Source organism: Asterias amurensis, chromosome 9 (assembly GCF_032118995.1).
Source record: "Asterias amurensis chromosome 9, ASM3211899v1".
NCBI lineage: Eukaryota > Metazoa > Echinodermata > Asteroidea > Forcipulatida > Asteriidae > Asterias > Asterias amurensis.
The window spans coordinates 12,232,806-12,260,428 of NC_092656.1; the positions used below are offsets into that span (position 1 = coordinate 12,232,806).

A 27,623-nucleotide genomic window follows, 5' to 3' on the forward strand; every position below is an offset into this window, starting at 1 on the left:
CAATAGTATCCACTGGCTTTAAAAAGGGGGAATGTCTCAAATGTCTGACAACTAAACTTTGTTACTAGGTCAGCCGTTCGGCTTTCGGGCTAAACATTCCTACACCTTTTAAGCAAAATTGGGCCACTTAAAGGCACTGGACACTATACTTAAAAATAACTATTAGCATAAAACCTTACTTGGTAACTGGCAACGGCGAGCTGTTGATAGCATAAAACGTTGTGAGAAACGGCTCCCTCTGAAGTAACGTAGTTTTCGGGAAAGAGGTCATCTTCCACCAATTTGATTTCGAGACCTCCGAATTAGATTTTGAAATCAAGCATCTATAAAAGCACACACTTCGTGTGACAAGGGTGTTTTCTCTTTCATATCTCGCAACTTCGACGACCAATTGAGCTCAAATTTTCACAGGTTTGTTATGTTATGCCTTTATTGAGATACACTAGGTAAGACTGGTCTTTGACCAATTACCAACAGTGTCCAGTGTATTTAACAGCTACCACCTTCAAATTTTTGACTCTCAAAAAAAAAAATTGGGTTCACATGAGGCTAGAATTGTCGCGGTGAGATAGTCGAGTAATGGTGGTGGCGTAATTATTCAGGTTTCCGAAAATCGAAAACTGCTCTCGGGCGAAGCTGCTGGCTGCCGACTATGTATACTATCTCCCCCCCCCCCCCCGGAAAAAAAAAAAAAAAAAAAACGCGGAGAGAGTCTATCACCGCGCGAATTGTCCACAAATCTAACATGAGGCATGAGTTTCTCTCTGTATTGGTTAAGTGTGCACCAAGAGTGCACGTCTTTGTGATTCTGATCTTAATTAATTCACTTATCTTAATTACTGCAACTTAAAAAAAAAAAAATAGTATTGCTCCATATTAGACTGGCTATGTTATTGAAATGTTGAAGGTCACGTGTTGTCTCTGGGTGAACTTTATCAGAAACCGCTAACGGTATAGACGATGTGACCTCTGACGTCACACGAAAACCATAACATGATTCGCGCGCATACCGCCGGGCAAAACCTTTGTGTTTTGGCAGCCAGCTAGAAAGTGTACGCAATCTTACTGTGACTGCGCAACTCAGTGCCCGGCGAAACATGACGTATAGAGTGTTTGTCAACAGAGGGCGGTTTGAATGTAAACATAGGTCACATCGTCTATAGCGTGACACTGGTAGGACGCCGATCTCGATTGTAAAATGAAAGGGGACCTTTATACCCTATACTCAGTTACATCGTATGCAATGTTAGGAGTCAAGCCCTGGGCTAGTTTGACATCATGGAGCAAGTTCGGGTGGCGAATAGACTTGACTAAACCGACTAGACTAAACAGCAACCATAGAGCACAAGTAGACTATATCAAACCATGCACTTGAGCATGGTAGACTATGGTCAATTTGAGAGCTACGTCTCGGCTCTGGTCAAAATCTAGTCCCGGCGCACATGCCCGCCCGAACTTGCTCACAGTATCTCATAATAGTATGTGTATGTTAACATTGAATGGAATGTCATATAAGTTATGACAGTCTTAAATGAACTGACCGTTGTTCATACAAAGAGCCATTATTAGAGCTTTGCCTTGAAGCATCCACTTCTATTGTATTTATTAACATGCTTATTAATTAAGCAGTCTCCACGGTCATCATGAGTATTACTGGACTCTTCCATACCTATGGAAAGGGGTGACGGTTGGTAACTGATGAGTTCAAAGCATTACTAGGTACATGATTTGTATAATTAAAGTAATAGTAAAAGAAATCAGTGGGGAGAAAAAAGGGTATTTTTTTAGAATAAAACGAAAGCCATGTTTGAAAAGCTCTAGCTACAAGCACTTGTACCATTGTGGCTAAATGAAGTGCCCCGTCAGAATAATGGAACAGCCGTAGTGCATGAGCTGACCAGCTGTGTCGGAAGAGGGCGTTCCATTGAATGTGCCGAGGCCTTTATGGTTAGCAACAAACAACAAAACGTCTATCAGTTGCACACGTGTGATGGCAAGGAGTTCGGACGCTAGGCAGCAACGGGGAGGTTTCGCGGGAGCACTTTTCAAAGTAATTCAAACAAATTTGTTAAGTTGAAGAGTAAAAGTGTGGTAATCACTGCTTAGGGAATGTCTTCAATTATATAAGTGGCTATATCAGACAACTCGACTGTGACCAAAGATCTTGACGTCTTGAATTCTTGGAAAATAATCACTTGTTTTGTTGACTCGTCGCATCCTTTTGACCACGATGTCTATCAACCTGCTCAACGTTCTGCCTGGGCCCATTTGTGGTCATCGGAGTAACAACCCTCATCCAAGATCGGTAAGTCATTCAAAAGATAGAGATGAGTGTTAGGTCTAAAGAGCGACCTCCATTTTCCTACCCGGCACTCTCCTCTTTGTTAATGTCCCTTTGCTTCTAGCAACCGGAGTTCGAGTCTGACTTTCCGGGTCTTGGGGGGGGGGGGTGGGCGAGCTCCAAACCTCGGTACCTACGCCCGTCATCTCAAGGTATCTTATACTAACGCGCTGAACAAAACAACCTTCTCGAAACTATCTGTTTTAGTTTGCTTCAGTTCCAGTGAGTTGTCTTACCTAAGCTGCATAACAAAAATGTGCACGATTTCAAAATCGCTCCGACGGGGCATTAGCCATGATCAAGTGAGGATTACCTGGCTTTAAACAGGTTCTTTGGCGCTCGTGGGAGTTATTGTTCTAATGATGATGGAGTATAATTTCTCAACGTAGTGGTTAGTTTACGTACTTGAGGCTATCCATTTCTTTTGTTTGTATCCCAGGAATACTAAAGTTAACATCATCGTGTTCTTGCGATTGCATTTAACATAATGAAAAGGTTTGGCCGAAAAAGAACAAAAAGTATCAAGCAAGTCTCACGATTTTGAATTTTAGACCGTACAACATTTTTTAACAACACTTAATATTGCCTTCAACAGTAAAAAGTATAATTTGTGTAATTTGGTCATGGAGGTAGAAATAGATTCTACCTCCATGATTTGGTGAAGCAATAGAATTTAGCGCGAATCCGTTCTGACGAGATTTGACTCAAAGTTTGTTAAATAAAGAAAGGGTTTCGCGCAGCCCTCACTCTACACTTACAGCACTTTAGCTATACCCGTCGTGCAAATAGCTTGACATAAATTGCGTTATCAACAACCCTTTGCATATTTCTGACGACTCAAATTGCCATGACTTTGTAGAGAAAGCTAACAAAGTAATATTGACACTTAACTGTAAAAACATCTTCGCTCGCTTAGCGAAGCCTCATTGAACCCATTCGTCTTCTTTTGTTGTGCAGTGTGTGTATTTGTTCAAGATGCGTCAACTTTGTGGCCAGTGGTCCATTCAGAAAACACCCCCACGCTACTGTGTTGTCCTTGACGATGTTATGAATTTTTCAGTGGTCTGTTTTGTTGGTTCTTCCTTTGGACTCTTTCACCCCTGTTATTTATTCAGGGAGTGGAGTCAAATTTGAAAGAAAGTTATCCACTTCGACGTCCATTTTTTGGTTTGTTGTATCTCCGAATTATTGGGAGCCAGGTTGTCTACCGTCGTCAACTTGTACAGCCCTAATTTCGCATTAGTGACAGAGTTACTTTAAAACAGTAGTTAAACAAATCCAGGTGGCTTTCATCCTTACTCAAAAGATCTTTCCCAAAAATGCCAAACAAAGAACTGGCAAATTTTATGTTAGCCAACATCCCTTTCTTGCGCTACGACTTTCCACATTGCTATTTTCTCATAATTATAATTAATTATAAAAGCACTTTTTTAATGGCATGGTATTTGCAAGCGGTATACAAAATAATACATAAAAGTCATACATTTAGAGATTCAAAACGTTTGTAACCCTTTTTCCAAACAGCCTGTAGATAATGCACAACCAACATGGCTTGTAAGTAGTACTTGAAGACGAACATATCATACTGATCGAAACGTCGAGACTGTGTTTAACAGGTTTTAACCCCCAGTTCCTTTTAAAAAAGACTTCTCACAAAAAGTAATTTGATTCCCGTCGGGAAACCTGTTCAGTTCTGTACTTTCTATGCAATACAAAGCTAAGCAAAACAATGCTAACAGGTATCCCTACGGTTACAGCACCAAAAAAAAAATACAATTTTGGACCTGCTAAATATTGCTAAGAAGGGGTTTTTAAGCAGTACTTTCTGCCTAAGCAGCTCTAGAAATTAGGCACAGGTGGTAAACTGAGAGACAGTTTCTTTTTATGTTTCAGACGAATGCCCTGCTAGTCTCAGACGACGCTGTTGAATTAATTTTCAGTGCATATAGCTGTCATGGTTTATTGTCATTGTGTCGTGTTCAGTTTTTGTCATAGTTGGTTCCAATGTACATTATTTTAAACATTTCCACAGAAGTTTTATGTAGCGTCCATTCAATCTGTCTTCTCTTGCGTCACAAACTCTTAACAACGAGGTAATCGTGTTTAGTATCAATGGATACGGATGTTATTCTCGAATGATAGAAATGATGGATCTGTCATTTACTGCAATGAGGTTCTGCAATATAGTCTTTTCTTATACCATATCAAACCACCTGCACTGATTTCCTATTATACCTAGCTTCCTGTTTTAAGCATCTGACTCGTTTGATGTTTTCGGAGAAAACGAACACAATGATGAAACCCGGCACCCCCTGTTCATCTATTCGGATATCAATTGTTCAAATACTTGTAATTTAGTCTGAAAACAGTAATAAAAAAAATAAGAAATAAAAGTATGTTCAGCAGAGCCAATTATATGGCCCATCGGGCCGGTGTTTATAGTCAGTTTCCTTGGCAATAGACGACGGTGAATACTCATATCCCGCCTGGACACGGTGCAAGTCCATCACTCCGCAGCTCTCGACAGTATCCATTTGTACTCCTCAGTGGAGAGAAGCAATTATGATTAAGTACGTTGCTCAAAGACGAAAGTGTCGCGATTGACTATTATAGGCCAGGATTCCAACCGGCATTCTGTAAATTACAGAACTTGAGTCAACCGCTCGGCCACGATACCCCCACCTTGTAAACAGCTTGATGAGCAGTTACCAAGGTTAAAGACACTGGACACTATTAGTAATTGTCAAAGACTAGCCTTCACAGTGTATCTCAACATATGCATAAAATAATAAACCTGTGGAAAATTTGAGCTCAATCGGTCGTCGAGAATGTAATGAAGAAAAAACAAACTTGTCATCCGAGGTTGTGTGCTTCCAGATGCTTGATTTGAGGTCTCGAAATCGAATTCGTGAAAAATGACTTCTTTCTAGAAAACTACATTACCTCAGAGGGAGCCGTTTCTCACAATGTTTTATACCACCAAGAACTCCCCATTATACTCGTTACCAGGTAAGGTTTTGTGCTAACAATTATTTTGAGTAATTACCAATAGTGTCCACTGCCTTTAATGTCTCCTTACAGAAGTTATGAAAAGAGCCACGTTGGTTTCTAGTTGCTTCTTAGTAATTCGTATGGCCATTTCATAAATTATTATGTTAAAGAGTATTACCTACCTAAACCCCAATCATTAAAACATAAAAAAAAATATGATAAACTGCACATCGTAATAAAATTACAGCAAAAAGAGAACGAAGTCAAAGCATTAATAATTGTATACCGGAAACCAGCTAAATACTTCTCAAACAGTCAAACAAAGGTGCAAAATAGACGACTTAAAATAATACCAACTGTGAAAAATAAGAGGACATTATGGTGTTGAAAAAAAAAACATAACTAGACTACGAGTGACCACTGCAACCAGGGTACCGTCTGAGTGCTACAATTGCATATCGTTCAACCTTGATTCATATTTGCGGGTCAATCCCAAACATGATAAGCATCCAGTAGATAATGCAGCTGCGGGTGTAGACAACCTCGACACCACTATCACATCACCCTCAGAAATGTCATTTGTCCCTCTGCATCAAGAGTTTTTGGGTGTGTCGAATCATCATGGGGTACGAGGTTGATGAGTGGCGGCTATCATGTCAGAGTTCGTACCATGGACGGACCCAAATATCCCCCTCATTATACAATACTTGCTGTGATCTATTGCCTATATTATAGGGTCTATTGACTGTAAAAATAGCAGATACACGACAAAGGTGTGGCGGTTATCTGTAAAAAAGATAACACCAAAGAAATTCAGCCACTGACGAAGCTACGGACACGTTGCCATGGAGACTGTAAACAATTTGGTGGTCAAATCACCATACAGTATTTATTCCTTAGCAATCGTATATGGACCCCCTATAGCATCGTAAAACTTACAACATCAGAGTGTAATTCGATAGATCAACCAAATAATTTACCTTCGTGGTTCGATCACAGCTTTATGGTTTGACAATTGTTTTCTGATTCAAGGCAGTGGACACTATTGGTAATTGCTCAAAACACTTTCGGAACAGAGAGAAAAAAAAATCACAGATTTACAAATAACTTACAGGGTTTACAGAAGGTAATGGTAAAAGACTTCTCTTGAAATATTATTCCATGAAATGCTTTACTTTTTGAGAAAACATTAAAACAATTATCAATTCTCGACATCGAGAATTACGGATTTATAGTAAACTCATGTCATGACACGGCGAAACGTGCGGAAACAAGGGTGGGTTTTCCCGTTATTTTCTCCCGACTCCGATGACCGATTGAGCCTAAATTTTCACAGGTTTGTTATTATATATAAGTTGTGATACACGAAGTGTTGCGGTTGTTCTTTGCTTATCGTCCGTTATCTATCCAATCAAACAATGGGCTGGGTTGATTCGCAGTTCATCTTAATACGTGCCAACATAAAGCTTTATGGTTTGGCAATTGTTTTCTGATTAAAGGCAGTGGACACTATTGGTAATTACTCAAAATAATTATAAGCATAAAACCTTATTTTGGTGACGAGTAATAGGGAGAGGTTGATAGTATAAAATATTGTGAGAAAGAAGTAATTTTCCAAGAATTTGATTTCGAAACCTCAGATTTAGAATTTGAGGTCTCGAAATAAACCAACTGAAAGCAGACGCCTTGGGTGTTTTTTTTTCATTACTATCTCGCAACTTCGACGATGACCAATTGAGCTCAAATTTTCAGATTCAGAATTTGAGGTCTCGAAATCAACCATCTAAAAGCACACGACTTGGGTGTTTGTTGTTTTCTTTTATTACTATCTCGAAGTTTGACGACCAATTGAGCTCAAATTTTCACAGGTTTGTTATTTTATGCATATGTTGAGATACACCAAGTGAAAAAAAGTGTTCTTTGACAATTACCAATAGTGTCCACTGCCTTTAAAACATATTTATACAACTAGTTACCACTCACTCCATCAATCTTTGTTCAGGCTTAGTCGTCGACAGTGAATTAGTTTAATTAAATTAAAGTCGATTGAATTGTCCATATATTTTTTTTTCGAGCATGCTCATTCGAATGAAAGAATTGTATTAGCGAAATATAAATTATGTTGACAGACAATACAAATAATAACAATACTAATTCACCCAATAAAATAACAGAAATAATAATAGCTACTTTTTCATACAACGCATTTTAGAACTGAAATAAATATCAATAAGCTTTACAAAAACAATCAAAGAGAAATAAATAAGCATACATTACTAAATGCCTTTTAAACTTATTAAGTGGCATTTGAAAACAGATGCGATTTGAGTTGTGTTTAAAGGTACTTATAACGTTTTATTGTGTCGTGTTTTTTTTTTTACCTTTTTTTTTCTCTTTCTCACGAAGTTAATTTTTGTGAAGCGCCTCTTTCTATATTTTTGAAAAGCACTTTTAGTCGATTTTATTTTTGATCTCGTAAATGAAGAATACAAATTAACCTGTCCGCTTTACGTGTTGAAGGCCCTCGCCTCCGCCCAAGGTCCTTGGTTGCTACTACTACTACTGCCTATTTACAATCACTGAATCCAACACAAAGAACCGTCAAACCAGGAACATGATGGACACAAACAGTTACAGGCAAAAAGTAAACTCAGATTGAATCTCACGTTACGTAAAGACATTGAAATCTCACAAAAGAACCCGCGACAACAACAACGGCAGGGGGCTGCCCGAGTCAGCCAAGTGGATCGCCCGATCGATACGCCCAAATTCCCTGCGTCGTCAACGACTTCGTTTACCCTACGCCGTGCTTGACGACCGTGGGGACGCCTGATTGTTACGGGCTGGTACCCCATGCTCTCTAGTCGTCAGTCAATGGGGGTTGCTTATCGTCGGTGGCCGAACAGTCACATGTAGGTAAATGATATGCCAGCTAGGGGAACTTTTGTATCATGAACTTGCACTGTCTGGCTGGGTGGAAGTGAGCCCACGTTTTGGTGTGTTTCCACAACAAGTTTTCTGTCTGGGTTGAGTGAAAAAGGATTCGTGAAACCTTGATGGAAAAGTAGAAGAGTTCTTTGACAAACTGTGCTCTGCGTTAGCGGAACAGCGGGCACTAGACTTAAAACAGCGTCTTGAGTATGTAAACACAACACACAGTTTTTGACTCACTCTGTTGCCAAGAAGTTAATATCGGAAAGCCGGGCAACTTTGTTGTCATTCACAAGCAGCTACCCACTCCGAGTTAGCCAGGGTCACCAGGAACACCGAGCCACCATGCCCTTCCTCCCACCAGGGAAGAAGTTTGCCGGAGACACTCAATACAGGGATGAGTTCGGTAAACGAAAACCTAAGATCTTCCAGCAGGCTGGCCTCAGACCGTCGTCTGCGTTTAGGAGGAACAACCCGCATCCAAACTCGGTAGGAAGAGATTAATAGTTAATGTCAACTAACAAAATGACAAAAAAAACTAATAATACTAAACACTGTTGTTCGAAAAGGATAACATTCCGTATGGCGCCACCACTTTTTCACTATTTTTTACAAAAAAGGATATCTCATTGAGGTAAATGAGATACTTTATTATTTCATATCGAATGAAAAAGTGGTGGCACCATACGGAAACTTGTCCTTGTTACTTTTCATAGTTTCATGTTTTCATGATCTTATATTCACAATGGAGACCACACCGATTCCAGAACCAACACTTCTCCCGAAAAAAAGTTTTATACATGGCTGTCCTCACAAGGTGACTACTTGTACCTTTTTTCCTTAAAATATAATGAGGTTTTTTTTTTTTTTTACATTCAGACATGAATCGGCCCATATAGCGTAATTTCGTTCAGTATAGTCCCCTGGAATAACATTGAGCACATCAAATTGCCCAACCTTCATACAGTTGATGTATTGCCGATATCGTAAAACCATGAATTTCCTCTCAGTATTGCTGATAAACTTGCCCTCCATCCTTTGGCACAAAATGTCACATAATATGCAAACAGTAACAACTGCAGTTCGCAAGGCGAGATGTTACAAAACTATTAGTTAACGCTGGCACCTGCCCAATCAGACATTATGCGACGGCACATTTTGTAATTCACTGGGAATATTGATGGCTCCAATTAGTAATTTCAATCATTCCCATTCGTAAAAACACGGCGTCTAGAGACCAAGCCTAACACCAATTACATGAGACCGATCGGTTATTAGTGGACTTTGATCGCAATCATTTTATTCTTCTTTATTTGTTCGTTTCCTTTCATGGTTGATTTGTCAATGGGAGCCTCGCAACTGTTGCTGAGTTTCCACACCAATTCATTCGCTATTATATAAATACGATGGATTGTTTAATAGATAACACCACTTCGGTTGATCTGTTTTGAGATTGAGAGTTGTGTTTGACTATTTTAATTTAATAATAATAATAATAATAATAATAATAATAATAATAATAATAATAATAATAATAATAATAATAATAATAATAATAATAATAATAATAATAATAATAATAATAATAATAATAATAATAATAATAATAATAACGATAGTAATAACAAATAAATACTTAAAGAATTATAATTTTTGTTTGAATATCATTGTGAATGTCATTTTTAATGTGAAATTAATATTTTGTATACGTTAATTACCAGTGGGGACAACATCTTCCGCTAATATTTTTACAAATATTTTTAAAGTCACGCAGTCGTCAAAATAGCTTCTTGGTCCCAACAAGGTACAAAGTGTCCAGGGTACGAAGTGGCAAAGGTACGAAGTGTCCTGACACCACTCGTTCCCAAGGAAGGCTTTTTGTTAAATATTGTTTTTATAGTGTCCACTGCCTTTAAGGGATGTTTGTACCAGTGTAAATTTGCTGAACAAAGGATCTCCTGAAGTCAACGGCTTAGTCAAACCATGGAGGAAGAAAAACCAAACCATGGTCAAACAGTCAGCAGATTGTTGTGATAGCGAAGCAACAACGGAGTCACAACTTTGAGAAACTGAATAAATACATCAGGGTCTCTAGAGAACGCCCGTATAACGGTAGTCAAGAGTACGTGTGTTCTTCAACAGTCGCAAATCATCGTCAAATAACAACCTACATGTAAGGGAACAAGAAGACAGTTGTTTTAAAAAGCCCTTTTTCAAATCAAGAATGATGTTTATAGCCAGATTTTGGGGAAATATGCATTTTTATGGGCGATTCAAGACCAGAATAGGGTCCAGAATCACAGCTTTGTTCATGCAAACTATCCAGTTTAAGCCTGGTTATTCGCAATTGCATATATGATTACCAGTGTCCAGTGCCTTTAAACGTGTTATCGTACTGTTTACGATGTTAACGACTGGTATACAACCCTGTGTAGGTGTTTCGACTCGACTATAATTCGATAAAAGGTGAACGAAAACGATGAGGTTGTAGCCCGAGGCAGTCACATTCTGGTCTCGCCGTTAAAATCGATCCATGAAGCTTCATCTTTTAGGTCAGTAGATAAGATTATCGGTGAGAGAATATAAAAGATACCAGGTGATGTTTGCTTTAGGCTAGACAAATTGATCAGTATTATTTGCTTAGTAACGTAGTTTGTTTTAGAGAACAAACCACGTACATACCTCGATGCCATAAGTTGTTACTAACTGAAGTGATTAAAAACACTTGATACTATCGGCAATTGTCAAAGACCAGTCTGCTCACTTACTGTATCTCATTATATGCATAAAATGACAAACCTGTGAAAATTTGACCTCAATCGGTCATCGAAGTTGCGAGATACTAATGAAAGAAAAAACACCCTTGTGACACGAAGTTGTGTGCTTTCAGAAGCTTGATTTCGACTGGAGAGGTTTTATGCAAGTAATTATTTTGAATAATTACCAATTACCTATCTCGAGTTATGATGAGTTATAACCCGTCCTAACTTAGGATGGGTTCAATGCGTCCTAACGTCTATGGTTACGGAACTGTACTCGTCCTAAGTCTAAAGATTAATCCTAAGTTAGGAAGAGTTTGGTTAAATTGATGGCTGAACCATTCCTGGGTCAGGCTGACACAGATTTCAAATTGGGATTTCAATTCGAAGCCTACGTCAGTTGACCCAGTTTGGGTCATTTAGACAAAGACTCCTGGTCATTTCTGACCTGTAAGTTTTTCGGAGAAGATGGGCTGTATCAACTTGTGCAGCCTATTGTTGATCTATGACGTGTGACCATGACGTCACACGGCGGTTCTAAATAGACACATACACCCACCCCTCCCTAAGCCACACCGCCATGTGTCACTCAAGTTACTCATTTGTCTCCCATTGTCAACTGGCCTCTTTTACTCTTTAAGTCACATCGATTATGCTCTCTTAAATCTGAGTATACTGTTAATCCTTCCTCCATGTTCCTACACCCATGTTTTAGTGTACGCCCATCGATTAGGCAATGTAAAAACAAAACACTGTTTCCAGTCTTGGCTTTTTGAAAAGGGAAGGAGGTTGCCCATTAATTGTTCCCTTTTTTATCAAAGATGGCGGACTCCCCTTAAGCTTCTGACTGGAATACCTAATTTGGTAAACACTTATAAATCGTACTTGATGGCAGCCGCGTTAAAATTAACCTGGCCTTTTTTAACACCTGAACTGTTATAGAAAGGTTTGCGGTAACATCATGTAATGCTAACGAGTTGGGGTGGTTCTGAAATCAACCGTTGGTTTCAACTCGACGTTTCGATCAGTATGCTCTGATCGTCTTCTGGAGAAAGCTTTCTCCAGAAGACGATCAGAGCATACTGATCAAAACGTCGAGTTGAAACCAACAGTTCTTTTCAGAACCACCCAACTCATTTAGAGAAAGTCATTACATGGTGTTACCGCAAACCTTTTCATATCGTATTTCAACCATGCCAAGTTTAAAATTCTACTCAACTGAACTGTTGTTTGACTTCATTTTCTCAGGATTTCCTGATGCCGAAGAACCTCGTTGAACAAGACAGGGAGCAGATTCTAAGAAACAAGGTGCAGAATGCCGTGCATACCTACATGGATAAGATGATTCGGAGCGGCAGGGATCCGATGAAACAGCGATCGATCACACCCAATAATGACAGATACAACAGAGGTATGAAGATGACCCCTGCTTGCCCTTTCTCTTCCTCCCTCCATAGACCCATCCCTGCCTCCCACCAATTCTACCCCACTCCGAACAATGACCCAAGAAACGACACTCGAAAAAAGAAAAAGAAAAAAAACTGTTTACGGCTCCACCACGTTCACAGATTACTCATGTGGTTGGTATTGACTTTAGAATCACAAAATTTTATGAAGTAACTTGGTAATAAAGTGTTTTGAATGAAAACGAGGAGATGAAATGAGTGAATCTTCTGTGCCGAAGTTCACAACAAAAACTACTTGGATACTGCAGTTTAAACGCCAGAATAAAATTCCGCAATAAAAAAACAGTAATTTCTTAAGACCAGAGTAACATTATAGCAGGTTAATTTTTGGAATTGACCTTGACCTGGGTCAATCTTTCTTTGCTCTCAGCTCCCAAGGTTGACCTCTTAGAGGGTTTTGTCAAGCCCACTTTAGTCAAGCTAGACAAAGTCAGGAAAGAGGACCATAAGCAGCTGAAGCGTGAACGTAAGTTTGCTGGGAAAAAAAGACTGAGCCTCATTTTTCTCAACTTTTCTGCTAACTGGTGTCATCAAGGCTTCTTACTAACTTTCCTTGTACCTGTTAAAAGCAGTGGACACTATTGGTTGTTACTCAAAATAATTTTTAGCATAAAATCTTCTTGATTCTGAGTAATGGGTAAAGGTTGGTAGTGAAAAACATTGTGAGAAACGGCTCCCTCTGAAGTGCCATAGTTTTCGAGAAAGAAGTAATTTTCCACGAATTTGATTTCGAGACCTCAGATTTAGAACTTGAGGTCTCGAAATCAACCGTCTAAACGCACACAACTGCGTGCGACAAGGGTGTGTTTTTTCTTTCATTAATATATCTAACAACTTCGACGACCGATTGAGCTCAAATTTTCACAGGTTTGTTATTTTATGCATATGTTGGGATACACCAACTTTAAAGGCCAGTCTTTGACAATATTTACCAATACTGTCCACTGCCTTTAAGATAAACCCCCTTTTACCAAGCTTTTAAGCAAAACGATCTGTTCGAGCTAATTTCCTAAGCAGAAATAAGTTGGGTACCAGTCACAACTTGTGGACTCGCATACAAAATGTTAGTTGCTACCCTGCTTCTGGTAAGCACGATTATACTGCTTAAGCGGATTGGTATTGTTAACATAGGTTCCATTAGGTTGTTACTGGTGACGGGAATACATAATTTGTTTGCAATATCTGTAAGCACAAAGTGTACACAGCTGAATTAGCGAAACGTTCAAAAGTGACTTTTTACGTAAAATTGCCAAAGGGTGCAAATTGTCGTTAACATTTTAGGCGGGAAACTGTACACAATATAATGTAAAACATTTCACATAACAACCCTATAGCCTGTCTTGCCTAAAAAAATGTCATGGAATGTTCACTGCACTCTTTTTGACAACAAGTTGACATTGAGCTATCATTTTGAGGTGTAGTGACGATATCTATTCTACTTTGTGTGATATTTTCAAACTGTTTCTAACTCGATCTTTCATGTTCCTTGTAGCTAAGTTTAGATATATGTTTAGATTCCTTCATCATGATATGCTCTTAACTACTCAGTTAATGCACTGACTGCATGCTGCCATCATCCATTTAACTTCAGTATGCGGGTAGCCTTCATTATTCGTAACAACACACATCATCAGAAAACTTTATAAATTAAAGGCGGTTGGGAAAAAAATATTTAAAACAGTGATAATTTTTTTTCAAGTTAGCTCCATTGAATACGAATTAGTATTATAACATATCTTACCAATCAAAATAACTTTCGTCCATTAACGGGTGTATGTAATTTTGGTAGGACAAAAAACACAATGTAGTTTTTGGGTGAGTAAAACATGAGTAAAACAATGTCATAGAAATAATTTTCGTCTCATGATACCAAAATTATGTTAAGCATTAACAAACGTATTTTCATTACATTGTTTTACTCATTTTCTCAAAAACTACAGCACCTCAGTAAGTTATATTTGAAGTGAAGCTTTCCACTATCATTATCTTCAAACCCTGTAAGTTTATGGACACTTTGGAAAAGTATCCAAATCCGTTAAATAAACACAGTTTGTATAAACAAAGTTAATCTAAAACTAAAAAAAAAGGAACATTCATTTTCAAACGAAATTAAATGCAGGTGTTTGTTGAAATTGAATTAGAAAACCTTTAACATTTACTCCCTCGTTACAGGTGGGAACAGCTACAAGGAGGCCGCTAAGACGTACCATGAGGTTCCGGAGCAGGAAGATGACCAAGAAATCATAGTCAGGATACCAGCCAAATTACAAAACTCCTCCAAGTCCATCCGCTTTAGAGTGGTGCACAAACCCGATGCACCTCCAGGCCAATGGGTTGCCAATACAGGTAAATATGGGTTATTTTGTTTTATGGATGGTCTTCTTTTCAAGAGAGCTTGGAAGCTCACATAATGGGTGCGTTCGTTTAGCTTCCCTGGGTCGACCCTGGACTGCCCTCGGTGCGTTCGAATAGCTTTGACGTCATTCCAGGGGCTCACCAGGGTCAGCCCCCAGTGTCCTGCTTGTAGAATGGGTCACTTGGGGGCTGGCCCCAGGTGCATGACGTCACTACGAGAGCGGTGAGTGGTCGTTCGTTTAGATCTTGTCAGGGGCTCACCCGAGTGAGTGCCGCGGGGTAGACCCCAGGAAGCTAAACGAACGCACCCAATATAAACACCAAGTTGGCAGTCTCTCTCATGCAAACTTCGATCATGAATTGCAATTGTCAGTAAAACTCGACAACACATATTCTAGTCAATACGTGTTCTAGATTTCTTTGAAATCGGTGATTAGCTTGGTAGAATTTGAACCCACGACTTAGTCCTACAGTCCAGCCACTGGACCAGGGGACGATTTCACAAAGAACCAAGGGTAAATCTTAACTGCAAATAAATCGTAGTTGCTAAGTAAAGTGTGATGTCACATTACAAAATAATCACTATGGCAGTACTGTTGTCTTACGATGAATTGTATCGCTTTGTGTGTGAAATCCACAATCCGCCATATTTCTAATATCAATACATGTACTTTCAAGGTGAAGGTTGAAAACCACTTTGTTTAATCTCGCCTATGTGTAACTGGTCTATTTGTCTTATTTTCCTTGCTGTGTGTGGTTCCCCCTCCTGTGCGCTTTGAGCACCTCATTTTGGTGGATTTTGGCGCCCTATAAATATTCGTTGTTGTTATTATTATAATTATTACTCACTCCACAAGGTAACGTCCCCGGACTTGCTGGCCTAAAGAGAACCCACACCCCGCCCACCCCACCCGTAGGAGCTGCTCGCAAACACGTCCTGCATCGCAGGAGTAAGTCCGCACCGCTCCTTGATAAGGTGAGTGTCCAAGCCAACAATTACCGATTGGTTTGAATTCTCTGTTTTCTTTTTTGGCATTGCAATAATTCAATGACAAGTGTGAAGTGCTGTGTTAGACTCTAACAAGCTCCATTTCAGAATTGACGCGGATTCGGGTCCCGTGGGGCCTGGCCCTAAACTGATTCAGTGTGACCCAGAGTCGGTGTCATCGTGATCCGGAATGGGTCAAACTGATTGATGCAGACTTCCAGCTGAAATCCCATTTTTTAAACAACTACTATAAAAAAAGCCTTGATCTTTGGGCCTGGAATCCGGGTAAATTCTGAACTGTTTGTGTTAGAGTTTCATTTACTTTAAGCTCTATGACCCTACTTTATTTGTTGCATTTTACATTTTGTTAAAAACAGCATAGATTCGTGGACGAATATCAAGAATCTGTTTATAGTCAGGCAAGTTTCTTTGAACAAATTGTGATTTCGCTCGCTCTGAATTGCAAGTGCCCTTCACACCTCTTCGCCATAATGAACACCGTCTTACAGCATTGTTTGTCAACTTTGAGTTTTGCATGTACACGAAGACCTGCACATTCTATAGAAATCGTTTTGCTGCAGAATACTAAGCTTATTTGGTTGACAACTAATGGTTGTATCGTGTGTATTTGCTAATGCCATAAAACGCACCGCATTGTAAACCATCTACACTGTTTGCAATCCGCCATTTGCCATCCGCCCTCTACGTCAAGACGAAAAGGAAACAACTTCTTACACGCTTTCTCATCTTTGAGTTGCATACCACGAAAACGTGCATATCTCAAAAAAGCTTTCTAAAGAATCTCATCAGTCACAGAGTCTAAGCTTTATCTATAAAATTGTGTACATTCATTTGCTACTGCCATAGACACACCACATTTCAAACCACCCTTTTGCCTACCGCTCTCACCGTCAAGAAGAAAAGGAAACACCTTCTTACGTTTTTGCATATGAGAGTTGCATACCATGAATACGGCACATCTTAGCGTTACTTCCAGTGAATCTCATTGCTTCAAATAACCATTACGTGTATAAGCTTTATCTGTAAAGTTTCAATAAACGCACAATTGCTCGCAAACTTCACATGCACACAACTTTCAAGAACTGCTGCTGGACAAAGAAGTCCGAATAATGGAGTGACGTCATGTGCACATCTGTTCTGATGTTGTCATTTAATATGTTGGCAATCAAGTCATTGGGCTATAGGTTTAGGAACAATGGCCGATTTAGACGCAGCGTATTTAAATCTGCCTTGTTGTTAACTTTTAATTCTGAACAAAAACAAAAATCAGCTAGAAGAACCGTTTTAAGCGGATGTCACCCCCAAAGTGTCACAAAGGACCATGTACAGGGTGTCTCAAAAAAAAGGTAATCCTACTTTAAAGGCCAGAATGACAAGGGTTTAAAAGTGAACCAACTGCATTTTTGCACCACATTTTCAAGACAATGGTGCTCTCTGATGCATGACCCTGGAATGTAACCAAATGTATCATTGGAAAGCACAAGGTTTCAGCTTTAAGATGATGCCATACTTTCTGCTGGTAAACATAATAGTCTGCCCATAAAAACCCTTTAAAGTAGGATTACCTTTTTTTGAGACACCCTGTATAGGGGTAGGCCCATATGGCTCCCACATGATAGCTCTAAATGGCACTGACTGATCAGTATGCAAAACAACTACATGTCATGCACAAAAGTTTGGGGCTTTAACGGCAAATATTCATCAACCACGTCGTGCAAAACAACCTCTTTCGCCAACCCATACTCTTTAAAAAATATGTTAAAAACATTTTAAATGCATGCAACATTAACACATGTTTGAATAACATAAATATTAACATTAACTAACAATTGATTGTTTGCTGTGTTTTCTTCCGGCTTTTGCTATTAATGAAAAATAACAGGCGGACAGTGAAGACGACTCGAATGCGGATGATTGGGAAGATGTTGAAGGGTCGAGTGAAGCCGATATACGGGGGATGGTTAAGCTTCAGGTATGGTAGATTAATACTTGCGTGATTGCCGTGTGAGTCTTTAACATCAGGAACCAATTTCTAAGAGCTAGGCCTAAGCAGAAATTATTGCTAAACGATTATCCGCTAAAGTAAAAGAGACATGTATAATCCAAAAGACTTAAAATAAACAGAAAAACAATATCAATATACATATAAATTTCAACTATATTCATTTAGAAAACTCTAAGACCAAAGCGCCAAACACGAAGGCAACTTGCCCCTTTAACTTGCTCAAAAATTATTACACGCTTGCTTGTGGTCTCTAATTTAAATATTTAAAAATAAATCAAGAACGAAGAAAATCGTTATACCATGTAGCTATCAGGGAAATTGAATAGATTGTCGAGGAAGGCATTCAATTCACATAAAAAGAGAAAAGGGAAACGATTTTATCAATTCTTTGTGCACAAAACTCGGCACAAGTAGGTACACATGCATCGTTTTAAAGATGATTCGGGATCTATTTGGGTGCACATATTTGTGGTCAGTGATCAACATTGGTATATCCTGATGTCATGTCAAGGAAAATGTCGAAGTCGTCGTGGAAAAAATCTGATTTCCATAGTGAGCGCGCCCTTATTGGTGTATACTTCAGCGCATGATGACGCCGAAAGCTAGCCGAAGCCATAGCTTTGGAAGCTAGCCGAAGCCATAGCCTTGGCGGTTATATGGCCACGGCTTTCTCACATCTTCAGAAAGAAAATAACCCTTACAAGAATAACAAGTTTGTCTTGTGCCACCTCTTCTCTGTAGCGTCCCAAGACAGCAGGACCTGTTCTGACCCAGAAGATGATGGTCCATCCTCGGATGAAATCATGGATGGAAGGAGCAACAGATTATGGTAAATGACGGACCTCGTTTTATCTATATTTTCCTCGTTTCAAAGTGTTCCCATAGAACTCTTGTTGACTGCAACATTTCTATACATTGTGAAATTACCGTTAAAAGAACAAAGTAAAGTGATGATAAAGGAGGTTTGTAAGGATAAAAACACATAACTGTTTAATTTTAGTCTGAAAGGTTTACCTTTGTTTTCTGTGAAAACAGTGCAACAGTGGAACAGTTTTCTCCACGGCAAACTCAAGCTCGTTACTGATTGATGGCTAATTTGTATTGTACCAACTTATTTCCATAGAAAAAGAGGTAGCATTCCACATGCTCAAGACTCTCAATGGGGGCGAAAAACCACAAACTCCCGAAGAGTTGCGACCTACGAGCCGCCCAAGTCCGAAGCAGCAGAATGGTCATAAAGCAAACAGAATACCATCGGCAACTCATTTTTACGTACCACCATCCCCAGCACCAAAGAAGCCCATTCCCGAACGGGAAGGGAAGATGGACGCCACTGCCAAGGAGTGGATGCGGCAGGTGGAGCAGAAGATTGAGTAAGAAATAATATTAAGATATTTTGTCAATTACAATAAGGCCGTGTCCAAATAAGCGACTAAAGCTTACGGCTGCGGCTAGATTTTCACCTCATCGTGCGTTGAGGTATAATTTTTATATGGTGTCCTTAGCAACACACTTAACAACAGTCGTAGCCGTAGCCGCCAATTCGGATGCGACTTAAGACTTCTTGACATGGCGGACTGCAGTGATGATTTCTTTTAATAGACCATATAAAGCGCTGTTTCGGAAATATACTGCAGTGCATCCTTTTCATTCATTTACTCATTATGGTTTATTCATTTACATATAGGGGCTTTTCGAAACGCTTGGTGGCAGCAGACTTACTGGGTAAATCCATTGTTTTCTATAATTTGCGCGTGCTCAGAACTACGTAAACAATTAACATTTACCTGCGGTAAGTCTGCTGCCACCTAGCATTGCAAAGTATCCTATTAATGTCCCATGGCAGCCAAAGGCAAAAGCCAAAAAGGTAAAAGGAATAAAAAGTTTACTATATGTACATGCAGAACCCCCTCTTGACAATTGGGACTGTATCAAAGTTCTCAAGAGCCCACAGTGTACCGAAAGCCACTTTTGGTACTGAGGGGAGACACGACGAACCATTCTTACACACCATTTACCGGTAATGCTTTCATTATTCCTTCTTCCCTACACAAGAACAATTTTGTTTGATGATGTTACTAGTGTTCGATCATTCCTGAACCAGAGGTGAACGAATGTCTAATTTGTTGTTTCACTCAAATTTGTTTTCTTCAAAGACGATCTGAGGCACCATTGCCAAGAAACTACACCCAGAAAATCGAACTGCGCCCCCCGGTGCGTCGGCAGCCGATCTCCAAGTCACTGGGGGACTACACCCACGAGAATAGCTTCTTCAGATGGTCCCAGCCCTCCTACAGACGCAGTTTCGTCATCGCTCCTGATTGGGTGTCAGAGACACTAACACGACGCAGAGCCCAAAAGGAGAACGCACCAAGCACTCAGCTTCGCTACGGTTCATGTTGATTTGCACAAATCTGCATATTGTGGGGTTCTGATCGCTCCTGATTGGGTATCAGAGACACTGACACGACGCAGGGCCCAAAAGGAGAACTCAGCTACCAATCAGCTTCGTATACAGGTCATGTTAATTTGCATAAATCTGCATATTGTGGGTTTTGTTTTGTATACGGAATGGAGCTGTTCACTTTGTTGCAGCGATGGGACTAGACCTTTACTGCCGCCATCTTCATTTCTCCCCAATCAAATCAACGTAACCAAACCGAGGCAGGAAGGCAAACTAGTCTGATTTTTGTTAACAATGAGTGTTAGCATACATTGCTGTGTTTGGATACAGGGAACATGACCAAGATGGTGGTACAATTATAAGGTCTACTAACTCTGATTCAGACTGCCATACGCAGTAACAATCGGAGAGGTGGACACTACACAACCATCAGCAGCCTTAACTTGTAGTTTGCGATTCATACAATCATTTTTTAAATTAGTTATTTTATTATTTTAACCGTCATTTAAATAATACTACTTTGGTGTGCTATTCTAATAACAGTGTGCTCGACTACTACATGTATCCATGTTTAAAATTAAATTGCTACCAAATGTTTTGCTTAAAGCCAGTGGACACTTTCGGTAAACAGTGTTGTCCAAGCCCACACTTCGTGTATCACAATTTATACAAAATTATTATAAAAAACCTGTGATGAAAATTTAGGCTCAATCGGTCATCGGAGTCGGGAGATAATAACGGAAAAACCTACCCTTGTTTCCGCACAATTCGCCGTGTCATGACATGTGTTTAAAATAAATCCGTAACTCTCGATATCGAGAATTGATAATTGTTTTAATGTTTTCTCAAAAAGTAAAACATTTCATGGAATAATATTTCAAGAGAAGTCTCTCACCATTACCTTCTGTAAACCCTGTAAGTTATTTGTAAATCTGTGGATTTTTGTTTCTGTTCCGAAAGTGGCTTTTGGCTTTAAAACTCAGCTACCTCTTTCATAAACCTACCTACTTTATTATAATATTAGTCGTTACACGAGTCTCAGGTCCTTCTGCATATGCCTCAAGTTGTGTTTTACAATGTATATGGTTTTCCCCCACTTGCAGTGCACAGAGCGAGTTGACGGTCCTTGATGCCCTAGACTGGACTATTCCACTTTTCTATTGGGGATTAAGTTCCAAGTATTGTTGGTATTTTAAATAGGCTTAGGGAAATTGCATACCCATTATACACAGCCTGCTACATGTACATGTATTCCGGTTCAACACAGCCAAAACCAACCAACCCTCTTTAAAAAATGGAATCATTCCAGCCATCTGTTAATTGTATCAGGAGGTGGTGGTGTTACCTTAGTTTTAAGACGCCCCCCCCCCCCTCCTCCACCCTCACCCCACCCCACACCCCACGCCACCCCATCATCACGCTTGTGTGATTTTTTTTCCCAGCAGAGGCCGGGCGCCTACAGTAGGCCCTAACAGGGTTTTCAAACACAATAATAATTTAATCTCAACCTAAACGAGACTATTAATAAATAATGTGGTTTTTAATCTTGTAATTATTTGTAATTAAAATGAAGCAATATTTGTGTACCTCGTTGTTATGCATACGTTTGGGCCGATCTCTTCATTCTATAAAGTTCAATTTTCTTGAGAGAACAGATTGTTGTGAATATTTCCAATAACATTTTAATAAATAACTTTTTTTTCTGTAGTTGCTGGTATCTTGTGTCAAATGCTTTTTAGTTGGTGTCTCCTTTTCCCTGTTATCGAGGGGTAATCAGTTGATGAAATCATAATGAAGGGAAACCTTAAATGGGGAATTCAGGGTTTACCCCTTGTGATTTGATCAAAATTCAACTCGTATTCGACACAAATTGATACATATGCCCTTTAAGATTTTATCGGTTTTTAAGACAAATTTTGACAAGAAATTTTAGGCCTTTTGTGACCTCATAAAATTTCACTGAACTCACATTCTTTCCCTTGGGATTTTATTCAATTTCATTCCGATTTCGACACGTTATATCTGCATGTAATCAGGTTTGAGCCCATTTTGAAAAAGACTTGAGACTTATATAACCCTTGAAATTGTACCCAACTTAGCCCAATATCTACTTATTATTTATTTATATAGTTCTTCGGACAATACAAACATTCTAAAAGCAAGCATAGGCCGTCCAGGGAAAAGCAAAAGTCACAAAAATTGTCATCGAAACAAATGTGCCCTCCCAGACCTTGCTCGTAAAAAGGTAAAAACGTAAACACTATTCATAACACAGAATTCTAATAATTGTTGTGAAAATTAAAACAAAAGATGGCAAATAAAGAATTACACAAACGATATAAGAACCGCCACATCCAAACAAAGGCCACTGTAACAGCACTTTAAATATATTGCTTTTTACTTTAGAACAATAATATCGACAACAAACCAAAGCTGTACCCATAAGGGTTTTATCAAAAATCAACCCAAGAGAAAACGCAATACCGGGGATTTTTTCCTTTTTTTCTGGGTGAACACTTGATAAAACCAAGAAAAGGGGAAAACTTTAAAGAACAATCACATTTCGGAGCGGCGCTGTTCACTAAACATTCCAGTACATAATCACTTCGAAACTCGTCTTTTTCTGACCGCTCCGATGCATTACAATGCATTATTTCTCAGTTAAGTACATAAGGGAACCGTAGCCTATGCGGTTAGAAGAGGCTTTCAATAGTACTGACCCGGGTTCGAATCCCAATGCTACCAATCTTTTCCTTTTACTAAGTCGGCATAGCAGTTCATTATTTAAGTAGTGTTTAAAATCACCTCCTAACACCAACGGGCACTGTGGCGACACGGTGCACTGGATCGTTCGCTTGCGTGCGTTCCAGAGCTGGGAGACCCGGTTCGAATCCCGCCCCGTACCATAGGGACATGACTTTTACTGCTAGCACCAGTAAGTGATTGGGGTCCGTCATGTCTCTCCCCAAATTAGGGTAGGATGATTATCCCGTGTCGGAAAGTAAAGGAGGGGCCGGGACTAGCCATCCCTTAAGGGTTCTAATGGGTGATCACCACGCTGGTTTCGATCAGACTTTGAGTCCCCTGAATGCCTGGTCTTCACTCTAACTAACTTTCTGCACAAATTAGCTTTAACTTTAAAACCCTTTTTAGAGATAATGACTAAGTATGGTTTCCGTGTTTGTACCCCGCTTATTTTTTTCAGGCAAAGCGGACATAACAATTTCAAGGCTGAAAGAAATGAAAATAAATGTTAAATTGTTGCAGAAATTGTATCTTCCTAAGAGATTGGGCTAAAATCAGATAAAATCGCCATGGGTAAGCCTTTCATTTTGATATTGCCCAAAATAAAATAAAAAACATTACAAAGGTTAAGACTTCCATTATGGATGAAAGTGGGCTGAAATCAGATAAACTCGCACGGGGTAAGCCTTGTATTTTTTAATGAATAAGAGCTTAAATCAGATAAAATCGTAAGGGGTAAGTCGTGCCTTTTTGACGAGTTTGTTATGAAATCCGATAAAATTGAAAGGTGGTTTGCCCTGCATTTTTGATGAATTGGGGCTAAAATTTAATAAAACTGCATGGGGTGAGCCATGAATTTGTTGATGAATTTGGGCTAAAATCAGATACATTCGCAATGGGTATGCAGTTTTGACGAATCTGGGCAAAAATTATTTATAATTGCATTTCCGATGAATAAGGGCTAAAATTAGATAAAATCGCGAGGGGTAAGCCTTGCATTTTTGATGAATCTGGGAAAGAAATTTGACAAAATCGCAAGGGGTAAGCCTTGCATTTTTGACGAATCTGTTTAATGAAATCGCAAGGGGATAAGCCTTGCAATTTTGACGAATCTGGGCTAAAATAAGAAAAATCGCTTTTGATGAATATTGGCAAAGAATTTGATAAAATCGCAAGGGGTTAGCCATGCATTTGATACGAATCTGGGCTAAAATTAAATAAAATCGCAAGGGGTAAGCCTTGCATTTTCGACGAATCTGGGCTAAAATTAAATAAAATCTCAAGGGGTAAAGCCTTGCATTTTTTAAGAATCTGAGCAAAAACTTGACAAAATCGCAAAAGTTGAAGCCTTGCATTTTTGACGAATCTGAGCTAAAATTAGATAAAATCGCAAGGGGTAAGCCTTGCATTTTTGACGAATCTGGCCTACAATATGATAAAATCGCAAGGGGTAAGCTTCGCATTTTGATGAATCTGGGCTAAATTTAGATAAAATCGCATTTTTGATGAATCTGGGCTAAAACTAGATAAAATCGCAAGGGGTAAGCCTTGCATTTTTGACGAATTAAAGCAAAAAAAATGACAAAATTGCAAAAGGTAAGCCTTGCATTCTTAATAAATCTGGGCAAAAAAAATTATTAAACCGCAAGGGGTATGCCGTGCTTAATTGATGAACCTGGGCTAAAATTTGACTAAATCGCAAGGGGTAAGCCTTGCATTTTTGACAAATCTGGGCTAAAATTAGATAAAATCGCAAGGGGTAAGCTTCGCATTTTGATGAATCTGGGCTAAATTTAGATAAAATCGCAAGGGGTAAGCCTTGCATTTTGGACAAATCTGGGCTAAAATTAGATAAAATCGCATTTTTGATGAATCTGGGCTAAAACTAGATAAAATCGCAAGGGGTAAGCTTTGCATTTTTGACGAATTAAAGCAAAAAAAATGACAAATATGCAAAAGGTAAGCCTTGCATTCTTAATAAATCTGGGCTTAAATGAGATAAAATCGCAAGGGGTAAGCCTTGAATTTTAGACAAATCTGGGCTAAAATTAGATAAAATCGCAAGGGGTAAGCCTTGCATTTTGATGAATCTGGGCTAAAATTTGATAACATCGCAAGGGGGTAAGCCTTGCATTTTTTGACGAATCTGGCCTAAAATTAGATAAAATCGCAAGGGGTAAGCCTTGCATTTTTGACGAATCTGGGCTAAAAATAGATAACACGCAAGGGGTAAGCCTTGCATTTTTGATGACAAATTTTATTAAATCGCAAGGGGTAAACATTGCATTTTTGATGAAAAATTAGATAAAATCGCAAAAGTTGAAGCCTTGCATTTTGTATGTATCTGGGCTTAAATAAGATAACATCTCAAGGGGTTAGCCTTGCATTTTTGAGATAGCTAAAAATAGATAACATCGCAAGGGTAACCCTTGGTTTTTTTTTGACAAATCTGGGCTAAAATTAGATAACATCGCAAAGGGTAAGCCTTGCATTTTTGATGAACCTGGGCTAAAATTTGATAAAATTGCAAGGGGTATAAGCCTTGCATTTTTGAAAAATCTGGGCTAAAATTAGATAAAATTGCACGGGGTAAAACTTGCATTTTTGATCAATCTTGGATGAAATTAGATAACATCGCAAGGGGTAAGCCTTGCATTTTTGATAACAAATTTGATAAAATCGCAAGGAGTAAGCCTTGCATTTTTTAAGAATCTGGACAAAAGTTTGTCAAAACCGCAAAAGTTGAAGCGTTGCATTTATTATGAATCTGGGCTTAAATTAGATAAAACCGCAAGGTGTACGCCTTGCATATTTTTGACGAATCTGGCCTTAAATTTGATAAAATCGCAAGGGGTAAGCCTTTCATTTTTGATGAATCTGGGCAAAAAATTGATAAAATCGCAAGAGGTGAGCCTTTCATTTTTGATAAACGTGGGCAAAAAAAATTATAAAATTGCAAGGGGTAAGCCTTTCATTTTAAACGAATCTGGGCTAAAATTAGATAAAATCGCAGGGGGTAAGCCTTGCATTTTTGACAAATCCGGGCAAAAAATTGACAAAATTGCAAAAGGTAAGACTTGCTTTTTTGACGAATCTGGGCTAAAATTACATAAAATTGCAATGGGTAAGCCTTGCATTTTTGACGAATCTGGGCTAAAATTAGATAAAATCGCAAGGGGTAAGCTTTGCATTTTTGACGAATCCGGGCAAAAAATTGACAAAATTGCAAAAGGTAAGACTTGCTTTTTTGACGAATCTGGGCTAAAATTAGATAAAATTGCAAGGGGTAAGCCTTGCATTTTTGATCAATCTTGGATGAAATTAGATAACATCGCAAGGGGTAAGCCTTGCATTTTTGATAACAAATTTGATAAAATCGCAAGGAGTAAGCCTTGCATTTTTTAAGAATCTGGACAAAAGTTTGTCAAAACCGCAAAAGTTGAAGCGTTGCATTTATTATGAATCTGGGCTAAAATTAGAAAAAACCGCAAGGTGTACGCCTTGCATATTTTTGACGAATCTGGCCTTAAATTTGATAAAATCGCAAGGGGTAAGCCTTTCATTTTTGATGAATCTGGGCAAAAAATTGATAAAATCGCAAGAGGTGAGCCTTTCATTTTTGATAAACGTGGGCAAAAAAAATGATAAAATTGCAAGGGGTAAGCCTTTCATTTGAAACGAATCTGGGCTAAAATTAGATAAAATCGCAGGGGGTAAGCCTTGCATTTTTGACAAATCCGGGCAAAAAATTGACAAAATTGCAAAAAGTAAGCCTTGCTTTTTTGACGAATCTGGGCTAAAATTAGATAAAATTGCAAGGGGTAAGCCTTGCATTTTTGACGAATCTGGGCTAAAATTAGATAAAATCGCAAGGGGTAAGCTTTGCATTTTTGACGAATCCGGGTAGCCTTGCTCAAGGCAGTCGCATTATTCGCTCTGAAAAGACGCAGCTGTAAACCCACCGCCGTATACCCTGTGCATGGTGTGTGCGATCACACCGAATGACCCACCCGTATACACACTGTCACATCGCACGAATACTGTTCACACAAGTCATCGCACTCGTACACCACTAACCGCATGCGGAGGCCGTCAGGCCGACAGCCTTGTCGGATCTGTATCTTCCCGTTTTAATGTGTTGTATTGAAAAAATTCCAATAGTGGACGAAATTGGGGGGGCTCGAGGATATGCTAGTATACAGCTCATGAATATGTATACCGTTCGTCAGACCTATCAGACAACACAGGATGTGAGGCAAATGAATTATTCATTTTGACGTCCAATCACGCACTTCCCTTATCACGACCTTTGGACCCTATCATGCGTCCGTGGTGGTGTGTGAGGTAAACATGCCTCGTCTTTCGCGGGCATTATGGTAATGAGCTGACCGTGGGAACTCTTCGCTTATTATAGTAATGAGGTCAGTGGCCTCAACACAGATCCTACAAGGCTGTCGGCCTGACGGCCTCCGCATGCGGATAGTGTACGGGGGCATCGTGTCGTGCGGTGTTACGCACAGTGAATACGGGTGGGTTTTACGCACAGTGAATACGGGTGGGTTTTTATACAGCGGCGGTCTTTTTTCGGAGTGAATAATTCGACTGCCTTGAGCAAGG

At 39.2% G+C, this 27,623-nt stretch overlaps 1 protein-coding gene across 4 annotated transcripts; it reads left to right on the forward strand.

Annotated features, from left to right (window-relative positions):
- The first annotated feature begins 2,012 nt into the window (after positions 1–2,012).
- LOC139942226 (uncharacterized) lies at positions 2,013–21,929 on the forward strand. Of its 4 annotated transcripts, none has more exons than XM_071939013.1 (9): positions 2,013–2,305; positions 12,271–12,433; positions 12,859–12,954; positions 14,661–14,834; positions 15,701–15,819; positions 17,735–17,824; positions 18,599–18,686; positions 18,981–19,230; positions 20,014–21,929. In XM_071939013.1, the coding sequence occupies exons 1-9, from the start codon at positions 2,231–2,233 to the stop codon at positions 20,258–20,260; spliced, it is 1,302 nt and encodes a 433-aa protein (XP_071795114.1). In that variant the 5' UTR covers positions 2,013–2,230; the 3' UTR covers positions 20,261–21,929. The 4 variants fall into 4 exon arrangements, with proteins under 4 accessions (XP_071795114.1, XP_071795116.1, XP_071795113.1 ...); XM_071939012.1 differs by lacking the exon at positions 2,013–2,305 and adding an exon at positions 8,191–8,752; XM_071939015.1 differs by lacking the exons at positions 2,013–2,305; positions 12,859–12,954 and adding an exon at positions 8,189–8,752.
- The last annotated feature ends 5,694 nt before the right edge of the window (positions 21,930–27,623 follow it).

Coding starts and splice junctions, on each gene's coding strand:
- LOC139942226 (XM_071939012.1), top strand. CDS start 8,609: ATGCCCTTCCTCCCACCAGGGAAGAAGTTTGCCGGAGACACTCAATAC. Junction 17,825..18,598: donor GGGGGATGGTTAAGCTTCAG/GTATGGTAGATT, acceptor TCTTCTCTGTAG/CGTCCCAAGACAGCAGGACC. Junction 18,687..18,980: donor GGAAGGAGCAACAGATTATG/GTAAATGACGGA, acceptor TTATTTCCATAG/AAAAAGAGGTAGCATTCCAC.